At 37.2% G+C, this 27,695-nt stretch overlaps 1 protein-coding gene across 3 annotated transcripts in view; it reads right to left on the bottom strand.

The window, feature by feature from the left end:
- Cdk14 (cyclin dependent kinase 14) overlaps positions 1-27,695 on the bottom strand; it is a 563,390-nt gene that overhangs the window by 83,245 nt on the left and 452,450 nt on the right. For all 3 annotated transcript variants that reach the window (XM_076860994.1, XM_076861002.1, XM_076861011.1), the window contains exon 13: positions 6,150-6,289. In XM_076860994.1, the coding sequence (XP_076717109.1) occupies positions 6,150-6,289 (140 nt within the window). The remainder of the gene's footprint in view (positions 1-6,149; positions 6,290-27,695) is intronic.

Below are 27,695 nucleotides of genomic sequence, written 5' to 3'. Positions count from 1 at the left end.
GCAGCACATAGATTGCCACAGTGTCTTATCGTTGAAATGTCAAGTGGTCACAGGCACGTGTGCACACGCACACACACAGGATGGGAGAATCTGCCTTCCCCTCAGAACCACAGCTCAGGTCTCCCACAGGTCTCGGATCTACAACAATTAACTTGGATCTGGAAACAACATATTTTGCCCTTTCTTTATGCCATTCTTTCACTTCACTCAATGGAGAAGTATTTACTGAGTCCCACAAATCAGAATGAAAGGAAATTCTTGTTCTTACAGGTTCTGGCTGTAGGAGACAGACAGAAAACAACCAAATAAGTATGATAAATAGTGATACGTGTTAGGGAGGAAAACAGAACAGGGATGAGACATTGGAAGTTGGAGGGTAGAAGGACATCAGCAAAGGCTTTCCTGATACAGGACACTTGAGCAGGGATGAAAAAGAGGAGAGAGGGCAAGACCTGGACCTTCCTCTAGAGGAAGAGAAAAGCACAAACGTCAAAAAGAGGAGGCCAGAAGAGAGGCAGACCAGTTAGGAGGCTACTGTGACAAAAGGTCAATAAAGGACGCTGAGTGGCTTGGAACAGGGTGATTGCAATGAGGTGAGGACTGGTATGATCCTGGGTATATCTTGAAGGTACGACCAACAGTGTTGATGGATGAATTGGATATAAAGTGTGAGAAAAGGTGTCAAAGAACTACCCTAAGCTGGGAGAATGGCATTGCCATTTATTCACAAGGAGTAAGTTTGGGGAGAAGATTAGGAGTTCAGTTTTGATAATACTAGTGGAGACACTGGGCAGTCACTTGGATATGCAAGTCTGGAGTCAGAGGAGGTAGAGCTAGAGATGGAAAGAACCATGTTTCTATGATGATATTTAAATCTTGAGATTGGATAAGATCATCAGGGATCCAAGAAGTGCATGCAGATAGAAAGACCTGAGGATTAAGCCTCAGGACACTGGAACAATGAGAGGTCTAGCAGAAGAGAAACCAGCAAAGGAGTATGAACAAGAGAGTTTAAGAGGCAAAAGGAAAATCATGAGAAAATCCTGCCTGGAAGCCAAGGGAGGGCAGTGCCATGAGGAGGAGGTGGCCAACCATGTTAAATTCTGCTGATCAAGATGAAGGCTGGGGGGCTGGGGTTGTGGCTCAGTATTAAAGTGCCTGCTTAGCATGCATGAGGCACTGAGTCCGATGCCCAGCACCACATAAAAGAAAACTAAATAAACAAAATAAAGGTATTGTGTTCATCTACAAATATATATAAAGTGATGAAGCCTGGGAAAAGATACCAGAAACTTTGAAAAAAGAAGCTCAGGTGTTGTGGACTTAAGGGCCTGGTTGCAAAGGACTCAGGACAGAACAGAAGTTTGTCCTAGAGGATGTAGATATATTTGAAATGGGTGTGCTTTTTTTATTTTTGAAATAATGGCACGGAGTCACATAGTGGCATCTTGTTGTTTTAGGATAATATATAAGACGATGCAGGAAAAACTACAGATCTGGAAAGGTCCATCTGTAAATGAGAAATCTGAAGCCCATGGAGTCTGAGGCACCTGTCCAAGGTGGCCCTACTAGGTAACATTGGAGCTGAGGCGAGAAGCCAGGTGGTCTGATTCCCAGCTCAGTTTTCTTTAGACTGTACCAATCTGTTGGCCTTCTTTTACTGAATTTGAGTTTTGTGAATTAGCAAATGAATGTAATAAAATCAAGGACTCTGTGCTATGAAGTGTATTTTGTTCATTTACTTTGACAAGGGTAGTTCAGCCTCAATTATTTATGTAACTTGATAGTATACACAGGAGAATGCCCTGTGGTGTATTTGGGAAAAGTAATGAATTTCTTCTAAATCAGCCCTCCATTTACTTTCCTGCAATTAAATCTTTGTGAAGAAGTGGGGCAAGGCTGTTGGGGTTTTAGGACAGAGGGAGAATGATAGGGTGCCAGTGGAATTAGCCAGTTTGAACTGCCAGACCCCAGGTAACTATATCATTTATTCTTGCTTGATGCATTTATAATTCCACCAATACATTACTTCTAAATTTTGATGTTATGCAACTGCAATGAATGCTCAGTTTTAATGTGCTTCAGCATCCATTTTGAACATAAGCTGAATTTTCTCATACGAAAAGCAGGGCTCAGTTGCCCTGACACAATTTCCAGTTCTTATACATCCCCCACTCTAGTTCCTCAATCTGGTCCATCTAGGCACCTGCCCTATATAGCTGCTCCCTGATGACTACTTCCCTATGGGACATCCAGGCATGGCCTGCTGGACTGGCCCCATGACCCTCCCACCCTGCATGGACTGTGGGGACATATGTAGTAGCCACCGCCAGTCACAGTAAGACAAAAGGAATTCTTGTCTGTTTGCTTTAAATCTGCCAATTAAAACTCCCCAAGGGAAATCTGTTTGGAAGAAAACCCTGGACTACCCAAAGGTATTGACTTCAGTGTGCCCCTCCTGTTGGTGACTGTGCTCCCTGACTTCTGTACTACAGGCATGCAGTGCACCCCTCAGGACCTATAAGTACTAGAACTTGTGAACTTTCACATTGTGTTTGTATAACTGCAGCCATTTCTGAGATTTGTCTCCTGAGGGTAAAGCCTCTGTGAAATGACCCATGCAGGTGGACCTCTGTGGGTACTCTACTGCCTGGGCCTCTTCGTTGAGAAAGAAACCTGAAAGTTCCATTCACATCAGTAACTTGATGAGTTTTTAAGGAACAGTCAAATATCAAAGATATTACATTATTGTTTTCTTCCAAAGCAAATAAGAGTCTAGCATAAGCATAACACTTTATTTTTTTATACAATTCTATGAAACAGCTGCGTTCCCTGCAGTACCTAGTCTACAATAACCCTGATGCTCTTCTCAAGGGTCTGACAGATCCGAGCACACCAAGAAGGCTAGGGGGCACTAATATTTTTGTTCCCAGCCTTCTTTTTAAAATGATCACGATTATTATGATTATTATATTACTATGATAGTGGGGATTAAACCCAAGGGCACTTAACCACTGAACTACATCTCTAGTCCTTCATATTTTGACACAGGGTCTCATACTCTGTTTGTTTAGAACCTTGCTAATTTGCTGAGAGTGGCCTCAAACTTTGGATTGTCCTGCCCCAGCCTCCTGAGTGGCTGGGATCACAGGCATGTGTCACCATGCCTATAGTCTTCTACTTTTAACCTGGTTGTACTACCTGTTGGAATAAGTTTTTTCTTTTGAGGGCTATAAGCCACCTTAGAGAATGAGAATGCTCTGGACTGATTTGAGTCCCATTCCCAATCCAGGTATTGATGCCCTAAACCTCAACGTGATGTTATTTGGAGATGGGGCCTACAGAGGTGGTTAGGGTTAAAGGAGGTCAGGAGGGTGGGTCACTCATCATGGGATTAGTAGCTTTGTCAGAAGAGGAAGAGAGAAGTGTTCTGTCCTTCCTGTGAGGACACAGCAAGCAGGCCCTCTGCCAGACAGAAGGAGCGACCTCAGCAGGAATCATTCTGTGGGCACCTTCATCTTGAACTTCCCATCCCCAGAGCTGTGAGTGATAAGTGCCCATTGTTTAAGCCACCCTCTCTGTGGTATTTTGTCATAGCAGTCTGAGCTGATGCAGACAGCGAGGTTCCTGGAATTGGTGAGTCTGAACAATGACTTGGTTGCTAAGACAATCCATTTATTGATTCTGCAACACTTCTTCCTCCCAAGTGGACCTTCTTCCAACTCCCCTTGGAAGAGAAGCACTTGAGGGCTTTCAGCTGCTGCTACTGCGGCTGCCGTGGAGTCAGATGGAGAACTTTCATCAGACTACAGTAACACGAAACTTAATTTTAAGAATTTCTAAACGTAGTCTGCATAATATTAACCCAGACAAGAGAGTCACCAAAACCAGTCATTTCACTTAAAGGAATAATGCTGAAAGTCTGTGAATCGGGGAATTCTTTGTTTTGTAAACATGTTTACAAGTACAGCCGCGTTGTTCTAAATGGAAATGACTGTAGTATTTAACACTGGGATTGTCCTTGCTTGCGACTGGATTTATGCTTCATAATGATTATCTTCTAGACACAGAAATAGCATTTCTGTAACTCAAAATTGTTACCGGAGGCATTTAGTAGAATCTTGCCTTAAAAATATAATGATTTTTCATCTTTATTCTCCCCCCTTCAAAAGGTTTCACTGCTCCTGATGTTTAACGTTATGCAAAGACGTGTTTCTGCCAATGAATATCGCCTTATGGTTATGCTTCTGCAAATAGCCTGCTGTGAGCTGATAAAGGGATTAATGCAGCCAAAATTCTTAATCTGTGAAATTACAAATTAAATTCTCATATTAAAAATACCACCCTGAGGTATTTTTTGTGGTTTTAATTCCCCTCTGGTGTTCTGCATACATTGTGCTTGTTAATGATGGGGACAAGGCTGTCTCCGCTGGCAGTCTGCTGTGGAGTGATAATGTGTAGGCATTTACTCACTGATAGAAACTGGATTTAACCACTGGCTGATAAACTAAGTGGCAAGTGGGTAATAAGTCCATATTAGCAGAAAAGTACTACTACAGAATTCAGAATTCATAGACCATCAAAATCCTGGCTTAAACTCCATCATCAAGTCAGATGGGATTGAGATGTCACAAAGGAGGAGTGATATCAAGTTACAAGTTCCACTAAAGAGGGAAAACAAGCCATATGCTTGAGTGTGGTGAGCAGTAAATGAATGAGCCTATATACGTCTTTTTTTTTTCCTCAGTATAGTAAGATGTGTCACAAAATCATTATTTTCCATAGAAATTTCATGTTTTTTTTTTTTTTATTTGGGGGAATAACTGTTATAATGATGGCCAGTGGGTAGATTTTTAGAAAGGAAGTAGAGCAGAATATAGACTAAATATGGACAGGGACTATATGAAATGTTAATGAGAATTTGCTAGACACAAGGAGAGTAGTAGATTAATATATCTATAGTCACTTTCAGGTAAAAAAAAAAGTTGTTGGAAGTAAGTGTGGGATAGCAAAAAGATTTAGGGTAGGAATGCTCAACAGGAGTTGTTACTTGGGGTTTAGTTATAAAGTAAAGGGCTACTGTAAAGGAGAAACCAGTGCTGCAAAGAGGAGGGGAAAAAACTAAAATTTAAGAGACAAAGGAAATCAGCTTTGTGTCTACTGTAAATGTTGTATACACAAGGATTAATACACATATCACAAATATTTGTGCACAGAGGCAGTATGTTATTTTAAGGCAATCAGAAGAGTATGAGAAAAAATATAATGGGCATTTAAAAAGAATGCATCACCATTGAACAAAAATATTCCTACTGCAACAGTGTTCTGCAAAATTTCACAAGAATTCTGTTTCACACTTGGGAAGAAAGCTGAGATCCTCCCAGTCATAAATCCTCCCCCAAATATTTTAAATGTAATTGAAAAAGCCTGTGTAAGAAAGAATACTTTTGTAAAAACAAAACACAAACCCACCCAGGAATGTGTTTTGTTTTAAAAGATCTAGAGAAGAGCTGTCTGTACAAATAGCAAGAGCATGTGCAGTTAAAATGAATTACATGTCTTCAGTCTTTACATGTCAATTCAGTGCATTAGCCAATTGCCAACCCTGTTCCTCAGCTCACTGAGTAGCAGTCCTTTTTAAGGTTATTGTTACAACCAAGATGGTTTCTGAGAATTAAACAGAAATGAATCATTTCTCCGCTGTGTACTGCAGCCAGTTAAAATAGTACTGTATGCATAAAGCACTAAATATGTAAATCATATTTTCCTTTTTCCTTTATGACTGCTCAGATCATTTTTTGGACACACACATAATCAAATACAAAGATGCACAGCTGCAGACTGCAGAGCAGAGATAGCAAAGAAGGAATCCATTTTCTCCCTGTGTCTGGTAAGCTAGAAATTGAATGGCAGGATTCCACTAAATATATATATACACACACGTGTCCCCCGCCCCTGCTCTTGTGCACTCACGTGCTTGTTCTGTCTCTCTCCCTCCCTGCCACCTACCCACCCCCACACACAAAATGCAAACACATATATACCTGATCTTGTGTTTGTGCAAACATAAGCAAATGAATCTCTCCTCATGTATGTTCTCTATAGATAGTAAAGTATTTTGATTGGATATGCAGATGTGTCATACTCACTATCAGTCAGTTCCCATAGCCGTGGGGGAAGGTCACTAAAATACTCATGGCTCAAGGCAGCCTGTGCTGATAGTCTGTTCTTTGGGGAACACTGTAGGAGCTTAGAGGCCAGATCTTCTGCATGATTCACATAGCTGAGCCTGAAAACACAAACCAAAAAAGAAATCAGACCAAAGAAGAAAATCTACCAAATAAGACATAAGGATCATGTAATTTTTCTGTATTTCAAGTTATGCCTGGCCAGGAAGACAACTTAAATTACCTGCTGAATTCACACTGGTTCTCAGAGTATCTTTTACTCAAACTGACATTTACTCTAGTATCAGTGACATTAGGTATCATAGTACCAATGATTTAAAATGCTTCTACTGTAAGCAAAGGGTTGCTACTTTCAGAATGAATAAAACTAAGTCCAGAGAAAGAAAATTTCAGAGACAATTTACCAAATGGTTGCCAGCATTTTGTTCATAGGATCTATATACTGTATAGACATCTGGATATAGTTATAGGAAATTAATACCAAATAACTAGGAGAATTAAAATAGTACTGCTATTAAAATCTCTAGTTACTAAAAATTACCTATTCTTCAAGAGTTTATATTTTCTCGCATTGAATATAAAAGTATGGAAACAAGTGCCCCTGTCAAATACCAGCCGTCATGATATTACAGGTTAACAAAGGGGATATGCTGAAATGATATGGGGCAGAATCAATTCAAGATGACCTTTAAAACAACAGTAGATAGAAAATATGTGTCTCAAGATTATTGGAAAAAAAAAAAAAAAAAGAAAGGACAGAAGTGAAGTCTTTTATAAGCTTTCAAACCAGAGGCAGCAAAACTCAGCCCAGTCCTGCCTTGGTTTCCAGGGAGTCTCTATTTTTCTACTGGAAGCAATCAAATACTTATGATTAACATAATACTGATAAGGAGAATATTCCTAATAACAGCTACTCAGGAACTTTTCCAGGCACTTTTCACAATCTCATGTTTATTATGGTCCACAAGGTAACTGTCCCCATTTTCTAGTGGTACAAAGTAAGGAGGAGTCAGAGATGGTGATGGATTGCTCAGTTACAATCCAGCTTCTCTAAGGGCATTCAGCCAAGGACCCTGAGTTTGTGCAACACAGCACAGTATGTGCTTTGATCCTCAGAGACAGCTAGGAGCGGGTGAGAGAAAGTTGCTTCTGTTGAGAGGGCTTTTTTTTTTGGAAAGCCTCCAAGCTATTAGCACACAATTAGTAAAGAAACATCTTTCCTCAATGACCAACACAATTCTCCTCATGCAACTCATTAGTATTGATTTGAAATTATTATGGGGGGAGGTGGTCAGGATTGAAAAAAAGGAAAGGAGGCAATGAATATAGGTTTCAAAACGGAAAAAAGCAAAGAAAGACAGTACCTCACAGATCCAGTCTAAGAAACTGCTCTGAATCTTCATGTATAGAAGATTCAAATGGGTTCAATGTTTGGTTACTGTGATGACTGTTTATTTATTTACAAATAGATCAACAGATTGATTTATTTTATTTTTGTTTGTTTTTGTGGTCCTGGGGATTGAACCCAGAGCCTGCTGCATCCTAAGCAAGTTTTCTGTCACAAAGCTAAATCTCCAGCTCCAATAGTTTGGTTTAAAATGTTTCTTCCTGGCAAAGAGAAATTTGTTTACGGGAAAAGGACATTATAAAACGACAAACTATATAAGGACATTGTAAGAACCACTTGCTAAATACATTAAGTAGTGTGGGTTGACACTTTTGGGAATCTACATTTTATCCTAATTAGAAGTTTTATCTGAAACCCTAATTGTGGCTTATCAGATTGCTAGAATGATTACTGGTCTCAATATCCTATTGTGATGTACATTTTTTCAATCTTTCCTTGTTAGACTATCAATTTTTGTTTTATATATTGCAAATCTGTGTAATTAAAGGCCTAACAGTTTAACAATGTTATACCTTCCTGGTAAATTAAACCTTTAATCCTTACATTGTAATTTTTTTTTTCTTTAACAAAACTGTCTAAAGTTTGGGGGTTTTGTTTGTTTGTTTGGGTGCTGGGGATTGAACCCAGGGCCTTGGGCATTCAAGACAAGCACTCTACCAATTGAGCTATATTCTCAGCCCAAAGTTTGGGGTTTTATTTCCTATTAATGTAATGACCTCTGCTTTCTTTTACTTAATATTTGCTTGGCATACCTTATGTCAACTACCTACTTTTATTGTCTCATATCCTTAAATTTAAGGTGTTTCTTTTGTAAATATTGTGTAGTTGGTCTTAATTTTTATCTAATCTCTATCTTCTTAAGAAGAAAGGTTAGTCCTTTTACATTTTGTGATTCCTGATATTTTTGGAATTACTGCTACCCACTTAATTTTGTATTATATTTTATCCTCCTTTACCTTTTTTCTTTTCCCCATCTTTTTTTTTTCAAATCAAGTTTTAAAATTCAATATCTTCCATCTTGTGTTTTAGAAGTTCTACATTATATTTCCATATACTTAGTAGTGATCCTTAACTCTTTTTTTCCTATTTCATTATTTCCTGAGGAGCTTAAACTCTTGTAGTAAGTTTTTACAAGTTGGAGGACACTGAGAAATTATTTCATCCACAGGACTACAATCACAAATAAACACTTTCCAAGTAGTACCTGTATACAGATGAACTGACATCGATATAAATCATCATTTTATGGGTTATACAGCAAAACACATTATTAAACATGCAGCTATTATATCACATAGCTCAACAGCATATAAAGTATTAGATATATGCTGAATTCAACAGTAGAAATTCACTTCTATCTTTGCAAGAGTGGTTGGGAAGAGAAGGGAAAAAGTTACACTTCTAACAAAAATAGTTGGTAAACAACTTTCAATAGATATGGGAAAAAATTACAAGATTTTAAAAAATTTTATGATTAAGTATTATTTTGGTTACAGCCACAAATCATCTCTACTTTAAAAGAATATTTACAAAATTAAAGGGCATATGTCCTGCAGAAGGCAAACACATTTTGCTAAAAATATTTAATGGTTCAATGGTTCACTCCAACTTTTTCTTTAGTACCTCTTTCAAGTTGTGCCCAAAAGTGCTAACATTAAATTAAACTTTAAGATTTTTCTTTTGTCTGGAGACACTAAAGATATGTGCTTCTGTATAATGTGGACTTTACATGAACTTTTCAACTAGAGGTTTGTGATTTTCAAAATGGAAGTTTCATAGCAGAACAAAACAGAATTTATAGAAAGACATTAAGAAATCATCATTAAGACTTGGACAAAGGCCAACAAAATCAACGGTTACACAAACCTGATGTGTACTGTTTTAAATGTGGTAGATATAAACATAAAGTAGCAGGCAAACAGCCACACAGGCCTTACTAGCAACATGTAAACTGACTGAGGGGATAGACCACAGAAGGTCTAGGCTGTTGTTCATGGCTTGTGGGATTTTAATTCTCTATGTGACGCTCAGTATTTTGTTACCTAGTCTCTCTACATTTCTTACATATTGAAAAGATTTGGGTGTGGGCATAGATTTGAAGAAGACATAAATAAGGCAGGTCAGTTGATAGAAAGGGCAAGCACATTTTAAAGATTGGACAGCAAGGCATTTTCTGCTAAGTTGATCATAATTTGAAGACAGAAGTTGCAATTCTGCCAAGCTTGAGGCCTGGTATAACTGCTTATTGATATGCCTACGGAAGCTTCATTAGACTTATCATTCAGTAAGCCTGCATTTGGCTAATACATACCATAAACCTGGTCCTACCTTAAATTCCATCTCCAAGCTAATAGCATCACACAGTTCAGTTTATTGACTGTAACGGTTGCTTCTATGACTACTGCTGTCTATGAAGTGCAGCTGTATTTTAGGGCAATACTTCTCATAATAGAAAAGTTCTACTTCACTTTTGTCTTCTGAACTTCATATGTTGTTCCACCTTCAAATAATGCAAGGGCACCAAGCACTAGTGCTCTCCTAGGGCCTTCAGCCCAGTGACAGCAACATCACAACCAGGTTCTTCAGGAAACTTTATTTTATAAGACACTTGCAACCTTCCAGTCTGGTTGGATGGCAGCATGCCATCATCAGATGGCCATTCCAGAACCTTCCTTAATAGAAGAGCAGTGTTGGGAATTGCTTCACTTATGCTCACCACTGTGGTATTGCCATACTTCTGAAAGTTTTCTGCAACTTCATTTAAGGTCACATGGGTTGGATTACCCTGTGTGTGACTTCACAAGAGGTGGCTGATTCATTTGAGTCACACTAGTTAAAAAACACTCAGTAGGATTATTTAGAAGAATTTGAATACAGAACACAGAACAGATGTAAAGACACTGAAGTCTGCTTTGGTACACCACATTTGGACTTCTCGGTGCTTTGAGTATCGAACTGGAGCCACAGGAAGGGAAACAAACCTCCTCAGGAGCAGCAGCAATTCTTTCATCCAGTACTGAGGTGAGAGAAAGGACATTCCTCCAGGTTTACCCATGTAGGTCAGAACACTTGCAAAATGCTTTCCTGGTTTTAAGTCAACCCTGTGGTGTCCTAGTTAGCCCCTCTGTGGAGTTTCTTGGTGGGAGAGAAGAGAAAGTTCACTGACTGCACTCAAGTCATGCAGTGTGCCTCGCAAGAACCCCACTGCCCTTCAGATTCTTCACAACCCACACCAGGGACACCACAGAGTACCTGACTTATGGCTAGCAGTGGCCTCTCTTGCGGCAGGGTGACTTCATGCCTTTTTTTTTTTTTTTAACCATCAGGGATATTTGAAGAACCTTCACACTTTATGCTTTCACTTCCAAGTCAATGATTCTGTAACTTTTATTTATTTATTTATTGGGTACTGGGAATTAAACCCAGAGGCTCTCTGCCACTGAGCTATATCCCCAGACCCCATTTTATTTTTTATTTTGAGACATGGTCTTTCTAAGTTGCTTAGGGCCTCACTAAGCTGCTGAGGCCTTTCTTGAACTTGTGATCTCCTGTCTCAGCCTCCCAACATTTAACTCTGGATATCTAACTAAAAGTTTACAGTTAAATTTTAATTTTACTCACCTGGAAAACAATTCAGAAACATTACAATGCTTTAAATCTTATGAAACTGTAGCATCTCTTATTACTGTCTAGCATTTTATTTTTATTGTCTATGTTTATAAAGACACATATTAGACACTATTATTTTATTTTACTGATCTATATTTAGTAATTTATCAAATCATCTTCCTTATCATGCTTCATTCCTTGAGTTTTGTTTGTTTCCATTTGAAATACAAACTGTATGAGTTCTTTGTAAGAGGATAATTTGTTGGTAAATTCTCCGTTTTGTTTTCATTTCGGATAATAATTTGGCAGACTATATTATTCCATTTTCCCTTCACCTTTTGAAAATATTATCCTATAGGCTTTCTTCAGTTGTTGCTGTCTCCCTCCCCTTATGAGTTCAACCATTACAATGAAAGATGTTCTTTTTATTTAACCTGTTTTGTATTCATTATGTTTCTTGAATTTGAAGTTTCATATCCTTCATCAATTTCAGAAAAAATATCCTAGCCATTATCCTGTGAATACTTTCTTTTCCCAGTTTTCTCTTTTCTATCATTTCCTAACTCTAATGTAATGACATATCATTAAATTTCTGTTGTTACACACTCATATTGTCTGCTAGTCCCTCTGTTTTCCTGTCTGGATAGTTACTCCAGAATCATCTCCCATTTCAATTAATTCTCTAATCGGTTGCATATAATATACTGTTTTCCCTGTTCAGGCATATTTCATGTTCAAGTTTTTAATTTGATTTTTAAATTATTTACATTTAGGTATAAAAACATATCTGATAATTCTCAACATCTGAAGTTCTGGGTGAGGGGAGAGTTCATTTTTATTTCTTTTGCTACTGACCATTACCCCCAGTGAGGTTTTCTAACATACTTTATAATTTTTGATTGTGAGCTCATGCTCAGTTAAGGTTGTTCTGTGGGAATCCTCAGGAACCTGGGTTGAGAATGTACTTCTCCATAGGGATTTTCTTTTGTTTCTGCCAGGAGTTCTGGGGCTCTCTAAAGACCTATGCACTCCAAGTTCTTGCTGCTGGTTTCTGAAACCCTGCCAAGTTGTGTAAATTTAAGCCAAACCTGTAGAAGTCTCAGGGGAAACTTTTTCATCTTCATCTAGAAATAAGGCTGGAACAAACCAATTGTTCTTGCAGGCTCTCTTTGTTGGAAGTAGATTTTTTTCCTTTTACCCTAGCCCATTACAGAAGCTGAATTGTATTATTGAAGTGCTTCTCTGTGTGGAGAATCCCAATTCCTATGTTCTTTCTCAGGTCTAAACCTTTGTTTTTATGTCCTTATTAAAAAAAAAAAAAAACACAAAAAACAAAAAAACAAAAAAACTCTAGGGCAACTGAAACTTTAGCACTTGCTTAACACTCTGTTCTTCTTTCTTCACCCTACTGAAGAATTCACTTATTTTCTTCTTGGTTCAGCTGTGCATTTGAAAGGATGTGCTTGCTGTATTTGATCTAGTATGGCAGGTGTTTTTTAGTAGTACTGGAGACTCTTTTTCCTCTATTAGATTACATGTATGATTTCCACAATTTGATTAGTTTTTATAAACTCATCTACATTTACAAATTTTGGATCTTTCTCCCTTGAATAATCATTAAGTTGGTGTTATTTTCTTACCTCCCTCTTTAAACAGATTATAAGTCCCCTCTATTGAACCTCAAAACTAGTCATCAGAAGTTGAGTCAGGCTACTATTTATTTGCCATACTAATTTTAGATGAATCTCAAATGTATTATCCTAAGTATAAAAACTGAATAAAAAACATTCATTTATATAACATTTTGGAAAAGCCAAAATTATAGAAACAGAAAACTGATCAGTGGTTTCCAGAGGCTGGAGAGTATATGAGAGGAGTTACCAAAGGGTAAGCTGGAGAATCTTTTTGGATGGCTGTACATCTTAATCTAGAAGGATGGACACAGGGCCATGTGAGAGGATAGGGTTGGAGTACTTTCAAGGAAATTCAGAAAAGGGAACAGTTTAGAGCAATGAAACATTACAGATGTTTTGCAAGGAAACTTCAGGCTTTAAGAATGGAGAGCTGTTCTCAAAGTGGCTGAAATTGGGACTTCCCGTGTCTTAGAATGATTCCCAGTGATATATCAAGGGATATTCTGGTACATGGGGAGATGCTGCTGTGAGTGGTGCTGCTGTGAGTGGCCTGAGGCCCTCCTTTGATTTCAGTGCTCCATTCCAGTCCCTGGGTGGGGGATCTGCCTCAGGCTAATGGAACTGTGTCCAGGTTGGTGAGGGTGTACTCAGTAAGCCTCTATGTTCATAAAGGGTCAGAGAAATATAGCAGATATGAGGGACAAGAGACTGTTATGTTCATTCCACATTCATTTTTTTACAAAGAAAAAATATAGTTGGTTGTTTATAGAAACTTTTGGGGCAAGTCCTAAGGAATTTTAAAATTATAAATCTAGATGACAAGACATAAATAATCCTTACTGAATTCAGAGTGTGTATGGGAAGAGAATTTTATACGAAGAGCCACTTTCAAACAAATGGTTTTAGGGGAACTGAAAATAATGGTATGCTGCTATTTAAATCATGACAAATTTTACACATTTCTCTAGTTCTTACCCATGTGCACCCGCGCGTGCACACACACACACACTCACATACACTTTATCTGTGTTCTATTTGAAAAGGCATTAGAAAAGATAATTAAAGTAGTGAAAAGCAGTCTTGGACCATGAATATCAAGCAAGATATTCTCTCTATTCTTTGCTTAGGACACTATTTGCATCTCAGAAATGAGGAACATGAAACAAATAGACTTTTTGGCATTGTTCTAGCTTTAACATTACATATGTCCAATCTAAGAAGAACTTGACTGTGAACTAGAGGAAGGAGGGTTAGAACAGCTGCACTGGCCTGCCAGGGCTGACCTACAGAGTTTTTCCCCTGTTACCAATGAAAAGACGAAATGGTGCCTTTCATTTCTCTCCACTTAACCTGCAACTAACTCTGCTTCAAAAGCTCACCTAACTTTCTCAGCCTTCCTGAAGACAGACAAAGAGTAGATCCAGAGTTGACAGACAAAGAGTAGATCCAGAGTTCTTTGTCAGACTACAGAAGACTGCCCAAGTTGAAAACAGAAGGGAGAGTGGAGGAGAAAATGATGATGAAAAAAGGAAGAGGAGGGTTACAGCAGTTCTGGCCACTTTCTGTAGGGCAGAAAGTGACAATGTGGGACACAACATTTGTTCAGGACTGATTATAACAATATGTGTTATACCTACACAGGTTCTGTTTAACTTGAAAAGGGTATATAAACAACCATTTTTGAGTTAAAACATCTTATGTTCAAGTCCTGGGTCCTTAAAGAAACACACACACACACACACACACACACACACACCTGGGACAATGTAATTTTCTTTGTTTTTCTGAAGAAATTGGAAGGAAACTGGTCCTTGTCTTTTTGAAGTTACCTTATAAAGCAGAAATGCATGGTTTTGTTTTTATTTACCCTAAAGTTCTAAAAGAGACCTTCTAAAACTGTATCTGCTAATAGAACAACTAAGGCAAGGCAAGTTACATTTCATTTCTATGGGTTGATTTCTAATATATCTATAAAATTCTTCAGTGAAATTTATTAATGCCTTAGGTCATGAAAGCTGGACATAAAGAGTAGAGGTGAAATAGATTTAATTATTTATTGGAGCATTCAATGAAGATTTTGATTTCCATATAAAAGCTCAAAAGGAAATACAGAGACCAATACATTTAAGAATATTCCTCACTTGCAATTCTTTTTAAAACAATTTTTTTTTTGTAGTTCTAGATGGACAGCATGCCTTTGTTTTGTTTATTTTTATGTGGTGCTAAGGATCAAACCCAGGGCCTCACACACGCTAAGCAAGTGCTCTGCCACTTAGCTACAGCCCCAGTCCCTCACTTTCATTCTATACAGTGATGGGATTGAACAACACACACTGTGGGCCTATGTGCTTTGCCCCATGGAAGTTGGAAGCAGAGCAAATGAGAGTGTGTCATAAGCCATGCATGGGCTGTGTGTGGGCTATGTGCATTTGAGCATATGAGAGGACTGTCTGGTGTTGCATGCTTATTGGGCTGTGGGACAGAAGTGTGCCTTTCCTCTTGCTTTGCCTGTGATCCCACACAGCAGCTGAGATGGGCATGACTTGCCAAGATGTCAGTCTATCTGCTGACCACAAGACATCACCAAGCGAGACTCCACCCTTTGAAACCCAATCCCTTGCCTTATTTGGGTGGAACTTTCTATTGAATGTCTTTTCCCCAATAAATAGAGGGGTTTGGGATGTACTCGCTCTCTTGCTTGCCTCTCTTCTCCCCTTGCCCTCTTTCCAGTGGTTGCACAGCTGCCCTGACCCCAGCAACTAAGAAAAAGGTATTTTTGTGTTTGTGTGATTTCTTTGCTGCTTTTGTAGTTACTGATACAGCCAGCTCCTTGAACCCAGCTCATCTCGTCAGCCTGGCCAGCTGGCGACAGCAGTGATGTGGAGGGTCTCTATGTTCATGATCTACTCACTGCACACTCTTCACAGAACAAGGCCAGAGAGCCTGGGCCCTTTCCTTTGACACTGTGAATGTTGATCTGGGAAAGATACCAACATGGGCACTGGCCACTGAACTTAACACCTGATCTCTTGAAAATGATCTACCTGATCTGTGAAGCAGGTCCCCCAGAGGTAAACATCAGTGTGTCTGTTTTCCTTAATGGTACTGATCAGAACTGGCAGATAGATGCAACACTCTTTCTTGCTCATTTAAATGTCATTTAACTACCTTATCAAAGCTTTTGTCTTAGAAGAAATACCATGGTCATAAACCCTCTTTTTTCAAAAAGGGACTTACTTTTAGAGAATAAGCTTAAATTTATTCATTTTGCAAAGAGGGGTAAGTAATTGGTCAAGCAGAACACGACAGGATCCCTGACACTGCAGTAAACTCTTGGGGAAAATAAAGACTAATATGGGGAAAGACTTAGCCTATGTACTGAAATTTTCAACCCTGAGTAATGGCCTGTACAATGGAATAAGAGGCAGACCTCTTAGTTTCATTAACAACTAAGACAGAGAGTTAGTTGCTTAAAACTGAGATGCCATTTGTCAATGCACTGCTCAGAACAATTTTTCAAAAATTAATGAGATTCCTTCCCTCAAGGTAAACAGATAACATTTTTATATTAGTTTCCATAAATAGGCTGTGGTTTTTAGTGCATAGAAAATTGCCCAATTCTCATTCATTTATTCTAGAGAAATTGTTTAATGTACAATTTTCCTGGCAGACACTCTTCCCCATGATGGTCAGCTCACTTGATTGCCAATGCTATGTAATGATGAAGCTATTTGTAGGCAGCTCTACAGTTTATGAAATGTTTTCACATGTATTATTTTATTTGATCCAGATGATCAAAGGGTCAGACTTACAAAATGAAGAAGTATCCAGACTTCTGACTCCTAAAATAGCATCTATTACATGTTATGCCAAAGATTTACTGCTGTAATGTATATATATAGCAAGCTGTACGTTACTCAGTTGGTAAAGGGATTATGGGTTTATTAAGTTTTCCTTAAGGACATCTTACAGTTCTATATATTTCTCTCTCTTCCTTTACTTCTGAACTCTATTGCTAGAAAGACTACGTTCTTAACTCCTCTACTGTCCTGCATTAAATAAAGACAAAAGGGAAGGTCCAGTCTTAACATGGACCAGATGAATAATCCCCAGAGTCAGTGGCACAGATCCGCACCACTAGGTCTCTACTGACCCTCACCAGTACACAGCCACCCTCAGTCAACTCAACCTGGTGGAGAAGTTGAGTTGCAGGGAATGCTGAAGAGCCCTCAGCCAGCAGCATCTGCAGGAATGAAGTTTTTGAAAATGTTCATGCTGATATTTTTAAGGCTATTCTAAAGTGCCCAAAAGTGGGCTAGAAAAAGGAAAATATAAAATTCTTGCGTTGAATCTCAAAGACCAGCTTTATAATATTTATCCCAAATTTCCCATTATCAATTTTATTTATTGCTATTTTCTCTGGGAAAAGAGGTGTCTTCAAATGTTTTAAGATCATTCTGAAATCAAGGGTAAATTGGCTTTTAAAAACTGGTTAATTTATGGCATAATTATACTAGTCTTTCCCATGCATTTATAGGAGCTCCTTTTATATTTACATTTCATAAACCTATGCATGTAGGTGTTATTATACAGAGACAAACTGATTATAAGTAAACTTTCTGTTAAATTCTGTTCAACAAGAGCCCTTGTGTATTCAAACTTGTTTTCACTTAACTGTCACAAAAGTAGATCTTATTTTCATTCTATCTGCTTATGAGAAAAAATCGGTTAACTATTTCACTAAATCATTTTTGCAAAATATTCCAATTTAATTTCCTTTCCAATTCCCTAATGCCTAGTGTCAGTGACTTTTCTGTTTTATTTTTTAATAGTTGTATAAACAGCTATAACTCATATACATATAACCTATAATTCTACATACCAAATAATATAATTTTTAAAAATTATACTAGTATGTGTCACAGCTCACCAAACATACATTTTTTATATGAGACAGTAAAAAAACCTGTCAGACGATATATTTGTATCTGAATTATGTTTTAGAAAAGAGTCCCAGATTCAGTGGACCAGTGATTATATGATTCCATCTTTCATTATTTTACTTTAACAGAGTAGTTGTCAGCAGAAGAGGCACCAATAATTACTTTTCAATCCTCTGAATGAGGACATGAGAGAAAAATATGGACTATTTTATTTTGTTCAAAGAAAACAGTAATTTATATACTATAATAATCAGCCCTGTAATCAGAAGGGAAATTCTTGCAGAATACTTAAAATGTAAACACAGAAGTCAATGTAGAATATTCTCAAAACCCAAAGATGTGTATTCAGCAGAACTGATTTCCAACTTCCCAGCTATTCTACTTACAGTAGTGTCCATGCCCAAGCCCTGGCCCCTCATAACTGCGTGAACTTATTCTGCGTGGAACTCCGCTGTGACCTGAAGGACCCAGGCAACTCACAACCTTTCCACCTGCTGGAGACAGATCAGGATGGAATCAACAGCCAACTTCCACTTCACAGGACTGCGGAGAGGGCTGACCTTTTCTTACCATAACTTGCTTAAATCGATTACTGACATCTTATTATTTCACCATTTTTAAAAACGTTTTAAGGAAATCAAGAGTGAAATTGTCAGCGAGTGTTAAATCCCAGCCATGTTCTTGATATTTATACTATTTAGAGAATAAAGATTATCCAATTTTCCTGAATTCAAAGTGGCTGATTAAGTCACTGTTTCATCTGAAACAGATAATTCTCATTTTTGATGGTGCAAGATTGAATCGGGGGTTCAGATCCAAATCTTGATTTATTTAGAAATCAATCTGTATTAAACTTTAGAAGCAACTTCTGTTTCACACAGATCAGTACAAATACTGAGTCCCAATTCAGGGACAGTATGAAAAAGAAAAACATTTCCACCTTAATAAAAGCCTCTGGAGAAACAGTTTAATTCACTGCTGCATCTGTATTGTGGTGAAGAGAGTTCACAGGAATGGCAGCTTCGTGGGGTTCATCCTTCTGGACCCTACAGAAGTTACAGAGCTCACTGTTGGAGGAGAGTTCTGGAAGGCTGACTTTGGCCTCACTGAGGGGAATAGTGAGTCCTTCCGCTATAAACTGTACTGGAAATAGCTCCTGAAAGGCATTGTTTTGTGTGATATTATTTCACCAAAAGAGAAGGGGAAAAAAAAGTATTTTTAATCCTGAACAAAACCTCTTCAAAGTTTATGCTCTCAATAAACCTTTCACTGAGAACTGAAAATATAACTCGGTAATGCAATAAATGCCCTAACAAATATATCAGATTTTTCACTTAATGCTTTTTACAGGCTTAAACCAAATGGAGTAAAAGGAAATCACCTTTTACAGTCTGACTCCTACAGGAAGAATGCCTCGCTGTTCCGCTCTTTAAAGAAGGCATGGTGAATTTATATCAACTTTGGTGAATCTCTAGGCATGATAAAAGAAAGGAAAATAGCAGTGCAGTTAACATTCCACAGAACTCTTTCTTCACATGTTGATTTCCTGACAGACCAGACATGATCCAAGAAAATAAAAATGTAAAATGGATTTTTAAAAAATTAAGGCAAAAGATAACACAGCTTAGCACCCTATGCTATTTTAAAAAAACAATGTTTTTCTACCCTTTAAAATTTTGTTGTCTTATAAAGATATCAAAATGGTTAGAATTGGAGAAAATCACCAAAAATACTGCTCCCATTTAAATAAAACTGAAAGAAATGTCTGTGAGGTCAGAGTTTGGGGATTACTAGAGTTTAGCTCAAACAAATGAATTTATTCACTGGGGACTCCAATTTTAGCTTCTTTATCTTAAGATATTGCATCTGGAATTTGAAAATAGATGACTTCATTTTGATATGAAGAGGAACTGGGCTGATCTCTACAGAAAGAATTGGATAAAGATTGTTAAAGAGTTGGTGTCCTCTACAAGGGCCTGATGCATGAGAAAGAGTAATAAAAACATCCTTTTTAGTGATTATTGCTCCCACAAGGAGTCCCCGGGTGCTCTTTCCTATTATACAGTGTCTCCTGCACTGTTCCCTGAACCCACCACCTGATGAACTACCTGCTCTGACGCTGTTATCACAGAAGATGTGACCAGTCAGGAAATGGAGCCCTTGTTCTACCCTGTGGAAGGCACACAATGGGAAGGACACCTTTAGTAAGCATGTACAATATGTTAGAGATGCTTCACATATATCTCTCTTATTATTCTACATTTTCAAGCCATATGCAACAATCATGAGCACATTTTGCAGATTAGGGAGTTGAGGCTCAGGGAGAGGAGTTTGCAGCCCCTGTCACACAGTAAGTGAAAGGCAGAGTTACACATGCCCCACATGCTGGTGCTTGCTTATCTACACCATCCATCTGAAGGCTCCATTTGTATCTTACTGTTTTTCTCATTGGAAAAGTGAGACATGATTACTCTATCATATTTAGAAAATCCTGAAATGCATGAAAGCAAACAAAAACATTTCATAAGTCTGTATGCCAGAGATAATGATTTCTTTATTAATTAGATATATTTATGTCTGTGTATAGAGGCCAGGGAAAATATATAATTTTACTTCTTTGTTTTTTTAAAAAAATAACTGCATACACTTTTTTTCCTATGATAAAATTGCTTCTCATAATTTTGAATTTTAGAACTCTCTTTAAATTCCTGAAAGTTGGACTCAAGTTGATATTGAAGTTGTTTTAGCTTTTCAGTTTCTCTCTAGTGAAGAAAAAAATATAATCAACCATACATTTAAGCATTCATAAATATTATGTCCTATTGAAGGAATATGTTTCTCACTTTGCCACTTAATATTCTCTTAATAATGTAGCTAGTTTTATCGAATCTCCTCCATATACAAAATCATGATTAGAGGTACTTTATATTAGGCCAAGGCCTAGTGATGCCCTCAGCTTTGTGACCAACATACTGTGGGATTCCCTGATGAAAAAGATAAAATTTATCTTACTAGACAATTTGCCTTTTAATGCACACATGTTTAAGGAGTTTGTTACACCAAGAACTTCAATTAATAGGGGAGGAAATAAGATTGCAAGGACAGGGGAAACACTTGGTATTTATTTCTTGCCCAAGAGGACAGCTATAGTGGAAGGGAGTTGTAAATTTTTGTATTTTCTTTTTTATAAACAATAAATATTTATTATCTCACTAAATTTTTGAGTCAGAAATCTGGGAGTAGCCTTAACTGAGTGGATTTGACTCAGGGTCTCTCAGGAGGCTGCAGCATGTTGATGACCTGAACTGCAGTCATTTGAAGTTTGGATTTGGTGGATCTACTTCCAAGGTGACTCATTCATGTGCCTCCAGAGAGGAGGCCTTGGTTCCTCACCATGTGGATCTCTTTAACAGGACTGGTCCTGTGGCATGATGTTGGCTTCTCCAGAGCCAGTGATGAGAAATGAGCCAGAGCACAGGGAGATGCAATTTATGTAACAACCAAGAATCTAATATGCAGTCACTTCTGCTGTATGCTGTTGGTCATCAAGATCGGCCTTGGTATGCTGTGGGAGAGACTAACCAAGGGTATGAAGATGGGAACATTGGTAGCCATCTTGCTGTTGACCACATTGATAAATATAGAAAAAATCGGTTTTCTTGTTGTTAATGTGTGTATATCCCCTCAAATGTGCACATGTGTATGGAAAATTTTTATAAATAAATATATATATATATATATATATCCCATACACATATATGTTATCACATTTGTAATATATGTATGTGTGTATGTGCTAGGTTACATAGTCTAAAATTTGCCATTTTAATCATTTTTAATATCCAATCCAGTGGAATGAATTACATTCACAATATCACACAATCATCAACCAATATTTCCAAAACTCTGTCATCACTCTAAACAGAAACTCTATACCAATTAAGCAACACATTTTTGTTATAAAATAATGACAATAAAGCTAATTTTTATAAACTAGAAATACACCCAAAATTCTAACTACCCTAACATCTTATATGGTACATTTCAGAGTTTACAGAAATTGTTTTTTTTTTGGTTCTTATATTAGATGTGTACAATTTTTTATTCTGCTGATTTTAGAAAATACATGAAGTGTTTCATAATACTACCCTGATATTGCTGTGTAATATTCTGTTGGGTTCATGAGAATATTAAGCCTATTTTCAGATCCTTAAACTTGTTTAAGTTGGTACCTAGCCTTATTATATTTTTAACACAGTAGTGAGAATCTTTAGGTAACTAAAGATTGAGAGAAATACTGAAGATTGAAATTACTAAGTCAAAAACATAATTCTCTAGACTTGCTGGCAAAAGTAAAAATATCCCAATCCATAGGCTATAAGGCCGTTCTCTGCCTGGTCTCTGTCTCCACTCTCCTCTCCCCTAACACTCATTATACTTACTATTCATTTACCATCAAACACTTTCATTCTTCAGCTAATATTTGTTGAGTGCCTACTATGTGACAGGTTCTATTGCAGGTGCTAGAGATACAGATTATAATGTCAAATCCCAGCCTTCATACAGCTCAAAATATGCCAAGGCTCTTCCTTTTAATTACATCATTCTGTTGCTAGTCTTCACATACTTTCACTCTCTGAAATTACCTTGGTTATTCAATTATTAGCATACTATCCTCACTACTCTAGAAGGTAAGGTCAGTAACAACAGGAATCTCAACCCTGCATTCTGAAGCACCCAGTATATTTACATGATGCTAAATCAAATTTCTTGAATGTGCTGTGATATTGCTATGGCCTCTGACATGTTTCCATGTTGTTGACCAGTTCCCAGGTCCATCAGTGTCATCAAATGATCCCAGTCCTCCATTAACTCACCAGTACTGTTGTTTTTGAGAAGGCTGTGGATCTGGGTAATTAATGCTAACAAAGGATAGTTGGTTTTTTTTTAAATTAATTTTTATTGTAGGTTGTTCAAAACATTACATAGTTCTTGATATATGATATTTCACACTTTGATTCAAGTGGGATATGAACTCCCATTTTTACCCCGTATACAGATTGCAGAATCACATCAGTTGCACATCCATTGATTTACATATTGCCATTCTGGTGTCTGTTGTATTCTGCTGCCTTTCCTATCCTCTACTATCCCCCCTCCCCCCTCCCCTCCCCTCTTCTCTCTCTACCCCCTCTACTGTAATTCATTTCTCCCCCTTATATTTTTCCCCCTAACAAAGCATAGTTTGATGGAGGGCACAGAAAACACCAAATCCATTTTGATTTTTTTAAATGGCAATAACCTTCTATGTATCTTTACCACAGATTTTTCTTTTGAAATTGCCTTAAATTCTGAACCCAAGAGAAATGCTTTATGTGTTTTACCCTAGTCTTGGCCCTGTTATGCAAAACTGGCAAATAGAAATATCTTATAGATCTGCTCTTGAGGCTGCAAAATAATTGAAGAGAGGACCATGACATTTCTAAAATGACCTTGAATGTCTCTATGAGGAAAAATACTTGAGAGCTGCTTTCAAGATTAAATGAGATAATGCAGACAAAGCACTGGGCGTGTTGTGAGGCACAGCCCTGTGAACATGAATTAATGCAGCTGTCAGTATTTAATACTTCATTATTGCTATTTCTTCACTATCCTGAACATGTAAAAAATTCAACTGAACCTGCTAAATGCAGTCAGAAGAGTTTTTCAGGACTAGAACATTCTTTCTTAAATCAGAGCACATCTCTGACAATCCTTTGGTGGGAGACACATCACTGGAAGACTTATAATTAATGGAAAAAAATAAAGTTAGGAGAATCGAGGTGATGAGTGAACATATACATAAGATGTCTCATAATTTAAAAAAAACATTTACTAAAAGAAAATAATGATGGAGTATCTACCGTAAAAAATGTTTTCAATATTGACACATTGAAATAGAAAAATTCTCTCGATATGAAGAATGTTCAGGATCTGCCTCCAAATTTCAAGATTTTTAAAATGTATTTTACAGTGTTACATACTAAAGTATTCCCTTCCACTTCCTCTTCACTCCAACTATGTCCTTTTCCAAATGTCCAGTGTCTTTCTCATATTCTAATTTTATGATTTACCCAGATTGGTTTCTATTTCCCTGGCCACTTCAGTCTTATTTGGCTTAATTTTCCCCTGGTCTAGTGGGCACTAGGGTGCTGACCTCAAACTCGACCATCAGGACAATAGTGCAAAACCAAATCTTGTTTTTGACCATCCTCATTCTTCCTCTCCTCTCTCCAATTGTGTTCAAAATGTCCCCAAAGTAGAGTGGACTAATGAACATAGGAACCAGGGTCTTCAGAGTTGCAAAGAATCAAACTGACATTTTCTAAAACTTGGAGCAACTTGGATGTGTGTGCAGGGGTGAGATTACTGTGATTATTAGCATGGCAGGTGCTAAAGTTAGTATGAATAAAACTTTGTGGTGTTTGTTATGGTTTTGTGATTTAAACCTTGGGAAATAATTTATTCTGCTCTGCTAGAAATATGAGAACTCATTGGAGGAAAGATTTTTAAATATTTAGAGAAAATATTTCATATATCTTCTTCAAAGGATATGTGTCTATATCTATATCTATATCTATATATCTATATCTATATATCTATATATATATCTATATATATATGTATTAGAAAATTCCCCTCTCATGTGGAGGAATCTGTGAAACTGGGCCTTGGGAACTAAAAAGGGTGGTTTGATTATGAGCACAGAATAGGCTGAGTCTGTATTATAAAGTGAGTACAACTTTTTTTTTTTGAGAGAGAGAATTTTTTAATATTTATTTTTTAGTTTTTTATTTTTTAGTTTTCTTTGTTTGTATGTGGTGCTGAGGGTCGAACCCGGGCTGCACACATGCCAGGTGAGCGCGCTACCGCTTGAACCACATCCCCAGCCCAGAGTACAACTTTTGAGCTGTATTTTCCTTTATTCCTGACTTTAACTCTACATCTGGCTTGTTATATACAATAATGTATAATAGAAAAGTGTCATTCCATATTCATGGCTTAAAAAATAAAAATAAATAACTAGCATGATTGCTAGAACTGTTTCTCTTTTTGAAAAAAATCTATCTTTACAACTGAAATACAGAAAATATAAATAGAATTTAAAAACTGTACACTTATTATTATATGGGGTCCAACTAATTATAATTTCTAGGTATATACAGATATGGCATTGTCAGGCATGTCTTTAACATGAGTCAGAAGCTGATGGAATGACACACCATTATTTAAAAAAAGTGTGTCTTAAAGGCATATCTGTATAATGTAGAAAACTGAAGACATGCATTTGCATATTGTTATAGTTTAGATATCAGATGTCTCCCAAAAGGTCATGTGTAAGACAATGCAAGAAAGTTTAGGGATGAAACGGTTGGGCTAATGAGAGCATTAACCTAATTAGTGCATTAATCCCCTGAAAGGAATTTACTGGGTGGTAACTGTAGGTGGGTAGGGTGTGTGGCTGGAGGAGGTGGGTCATTGGGGGCATGCCTTTGGGGTACACACTTTGTCCCTGGTGAGTGAGAACTCTCTCTACTTCTACGTTGCCATGCCAAAGTGCTGCTTTTCTCCACTACACCTTTCCTGCCATGATGTTCTGCTTTTTCTCAGGCCAGAGCAACAGAATTGGATGTCTATTGACTGAGACCTCTGAAACTGTGAGCCCCAAATCAACTTTTCCTCCTCTATGCTGTTCTTGTCAGGGCTTTTAGTTACAGTAGCAGAAAAGCTGACTAAAACCAGATCATGTGTGAGGATACATTAGTGTTTTAAAATGAGAAAATATAAATCTCATTTGGTTACTTGGAAATTTGCAAGAAATTTTTCAAAAAAATATTAAGGTTACTTCAGAACAGACTGTACAAATCTAGGCTTTATTTGTAGTCCATGCAAACAGTTACTTCACACACGTACACACACAACCAATTTAGGAAATGTGCTAATGTGTGCCAAGCTGCATACAAGCACATTAGCACATTTCCTAAGTTTTGTTTTTATATTTAGGAAAACCAGATATAAATAGGTGATAGAGCTTAGGTTGTGAAATGCCCATAGAATCAGGGCTGCCAGAAGCCACACTTTGAAACTCCATTCTGAATCCCCAAGAGAAGTATATTCAATATTCAACAAAATTGAAGAATTTGAAAATTGAAAATCTCTTAGATGTTCTGAGAGAAAGTAAATCCTGGGGCAGAGTCAGAGGATTTGATTTTAAGTCTACAGTTATATGAGAAAGAAATAAGTGAGAAAATAAAAACCTGGCAGTCGTTTCTTAGCTGATCCACCTCACAATATGTTCTAGTTAACTAATCAGAAGCCAAGTTCTATTCTGCACTGTCCAATTTGGTAGATACTAGTCACATATGACTCTTTATATTTAAATTAATGAAAACGAAATGAAATAAAAAATCAGTTCCTTGATTGCACTATCCACATTTTAACTTACTAAATAGTCACGTGGCTACCTACCAGCTACCATATTGGAAAATAAAGGTACCGAACATTTCCATCAATCCATAAAGACCTATTGGTCAGTGCTGCTCTATATCCTTAAGCAATTTAATGCAGCTTCTAGAAATTTTATAGCTCATATACTGGAGAATTTGGCTAGTGAGATGAAGATTAGATATTGTATTAAGAAAATCAAAGAATGTGACAATAGAGAAGGGGTTGAGGTCAGGGACTCATCCCACAGATATGCTGGCTGGTAAGGATAAAGTCCACAATGGATAGAAGGCATCCATTTGGAAGTGTTTTTAATTTCTTTAGGAAAAATAAGAGACACTAAAAATCTTTCAGTGGTTACAACCTAAATATAAGGAAGGTATGATAGCAGAATTCTCAGATTGGAAAGTAAAGCCTCATTGGACTACCATATAGAACTAGAAGTACAATTTAACTCAAATTCTAAATTTTAGCCAGGGTGACAGAAGATGAGAGGTAAACGGACAATATCATTTACACTCACCTTTATAAATAAAATGATGTGCTTAGTCCAGTTTGAAGGCAAATACATAGGACCTGGTATAAGCCTTAACTAAATAGCCTCCAAAGTGACTGAACCAATTCATAAACACACTCATCATCCAAACAGTTGATACCTAAGGTAACTATCAGGGACAGCTCTGGCTTCTCTACTAGAGATATTTTAATTGATTTGCTAAAGAATAAAACAGACGCAGCTATCCATTCTTTATATTTTGTGAAGATTAGTCGTTGCCATATAATCTTTTTTTTTTCTCAGAACCTGCTGCCCTCTACAGGCCTCATGGATATACATGTATATAAAGATTAATAATAAAGTGTTCAGTTATATCCAAATTAATGGGATCATTAGTAAATATAATATGAAAAAGAGGAGAGAAGGTTGGTTAGATACACGTATCAGAAAGTCTTCAGGCTCCAGATGAGAAGCAATCAACATTTATAACCTATCATTCATAACACTTACCTCTTGAGCCCAGGTACACCTGAGTTTCATCATGTGTATCCTGGCGTAGTCCTATGACCTATCACACTACAGTCCTATCATGGCATTTTCCTAAAGAAATTTAAAAGTATGTTGACAGTCATTTTCTCTTTTCTTTTCACTAGGAAGGACAAGGTGTGGAAGAAAGAGGAGGAAGATGGTTGATGTGGTTTGACAGCTTTTCCAGCATCTCTAAAGTATCATTATCAGGCTTGGTTTCAAATTCAATATAGTAAAACTTGGATCTAAATTGGAAACTCAAAGCCAAAGAATTTAAATAAATAGGCATAATATTTTAATATCTATTTTTAGTTGCAGATGGACACAATACTTTTATTTTGTTTACTTAGTTTTTTTATGTGGTGCTGGGGATTGAACCCAGCGCCCAGTGCCTTATGTATGCTA

The sequence above is a fragment of the Callospermophilus lateralis genome, chromosome 1, assembly GCF_048772815.1.
Source record: "Callospermophilus lateralis isolate mCalLat2 chromosome 1, mCalLat2.hap1, whole genome shotgun sequence".
NCBI lineage: Eukaryota > Metazoa > Chordata > Mammalia > Rodentia > Sciuridae > Callospermophilus > Callospermophilus lateralis.
Note: the sequence above shows the minus strand (reverse complement) of the source record. Positions and strands in the feature narration are given on the sequence as shown.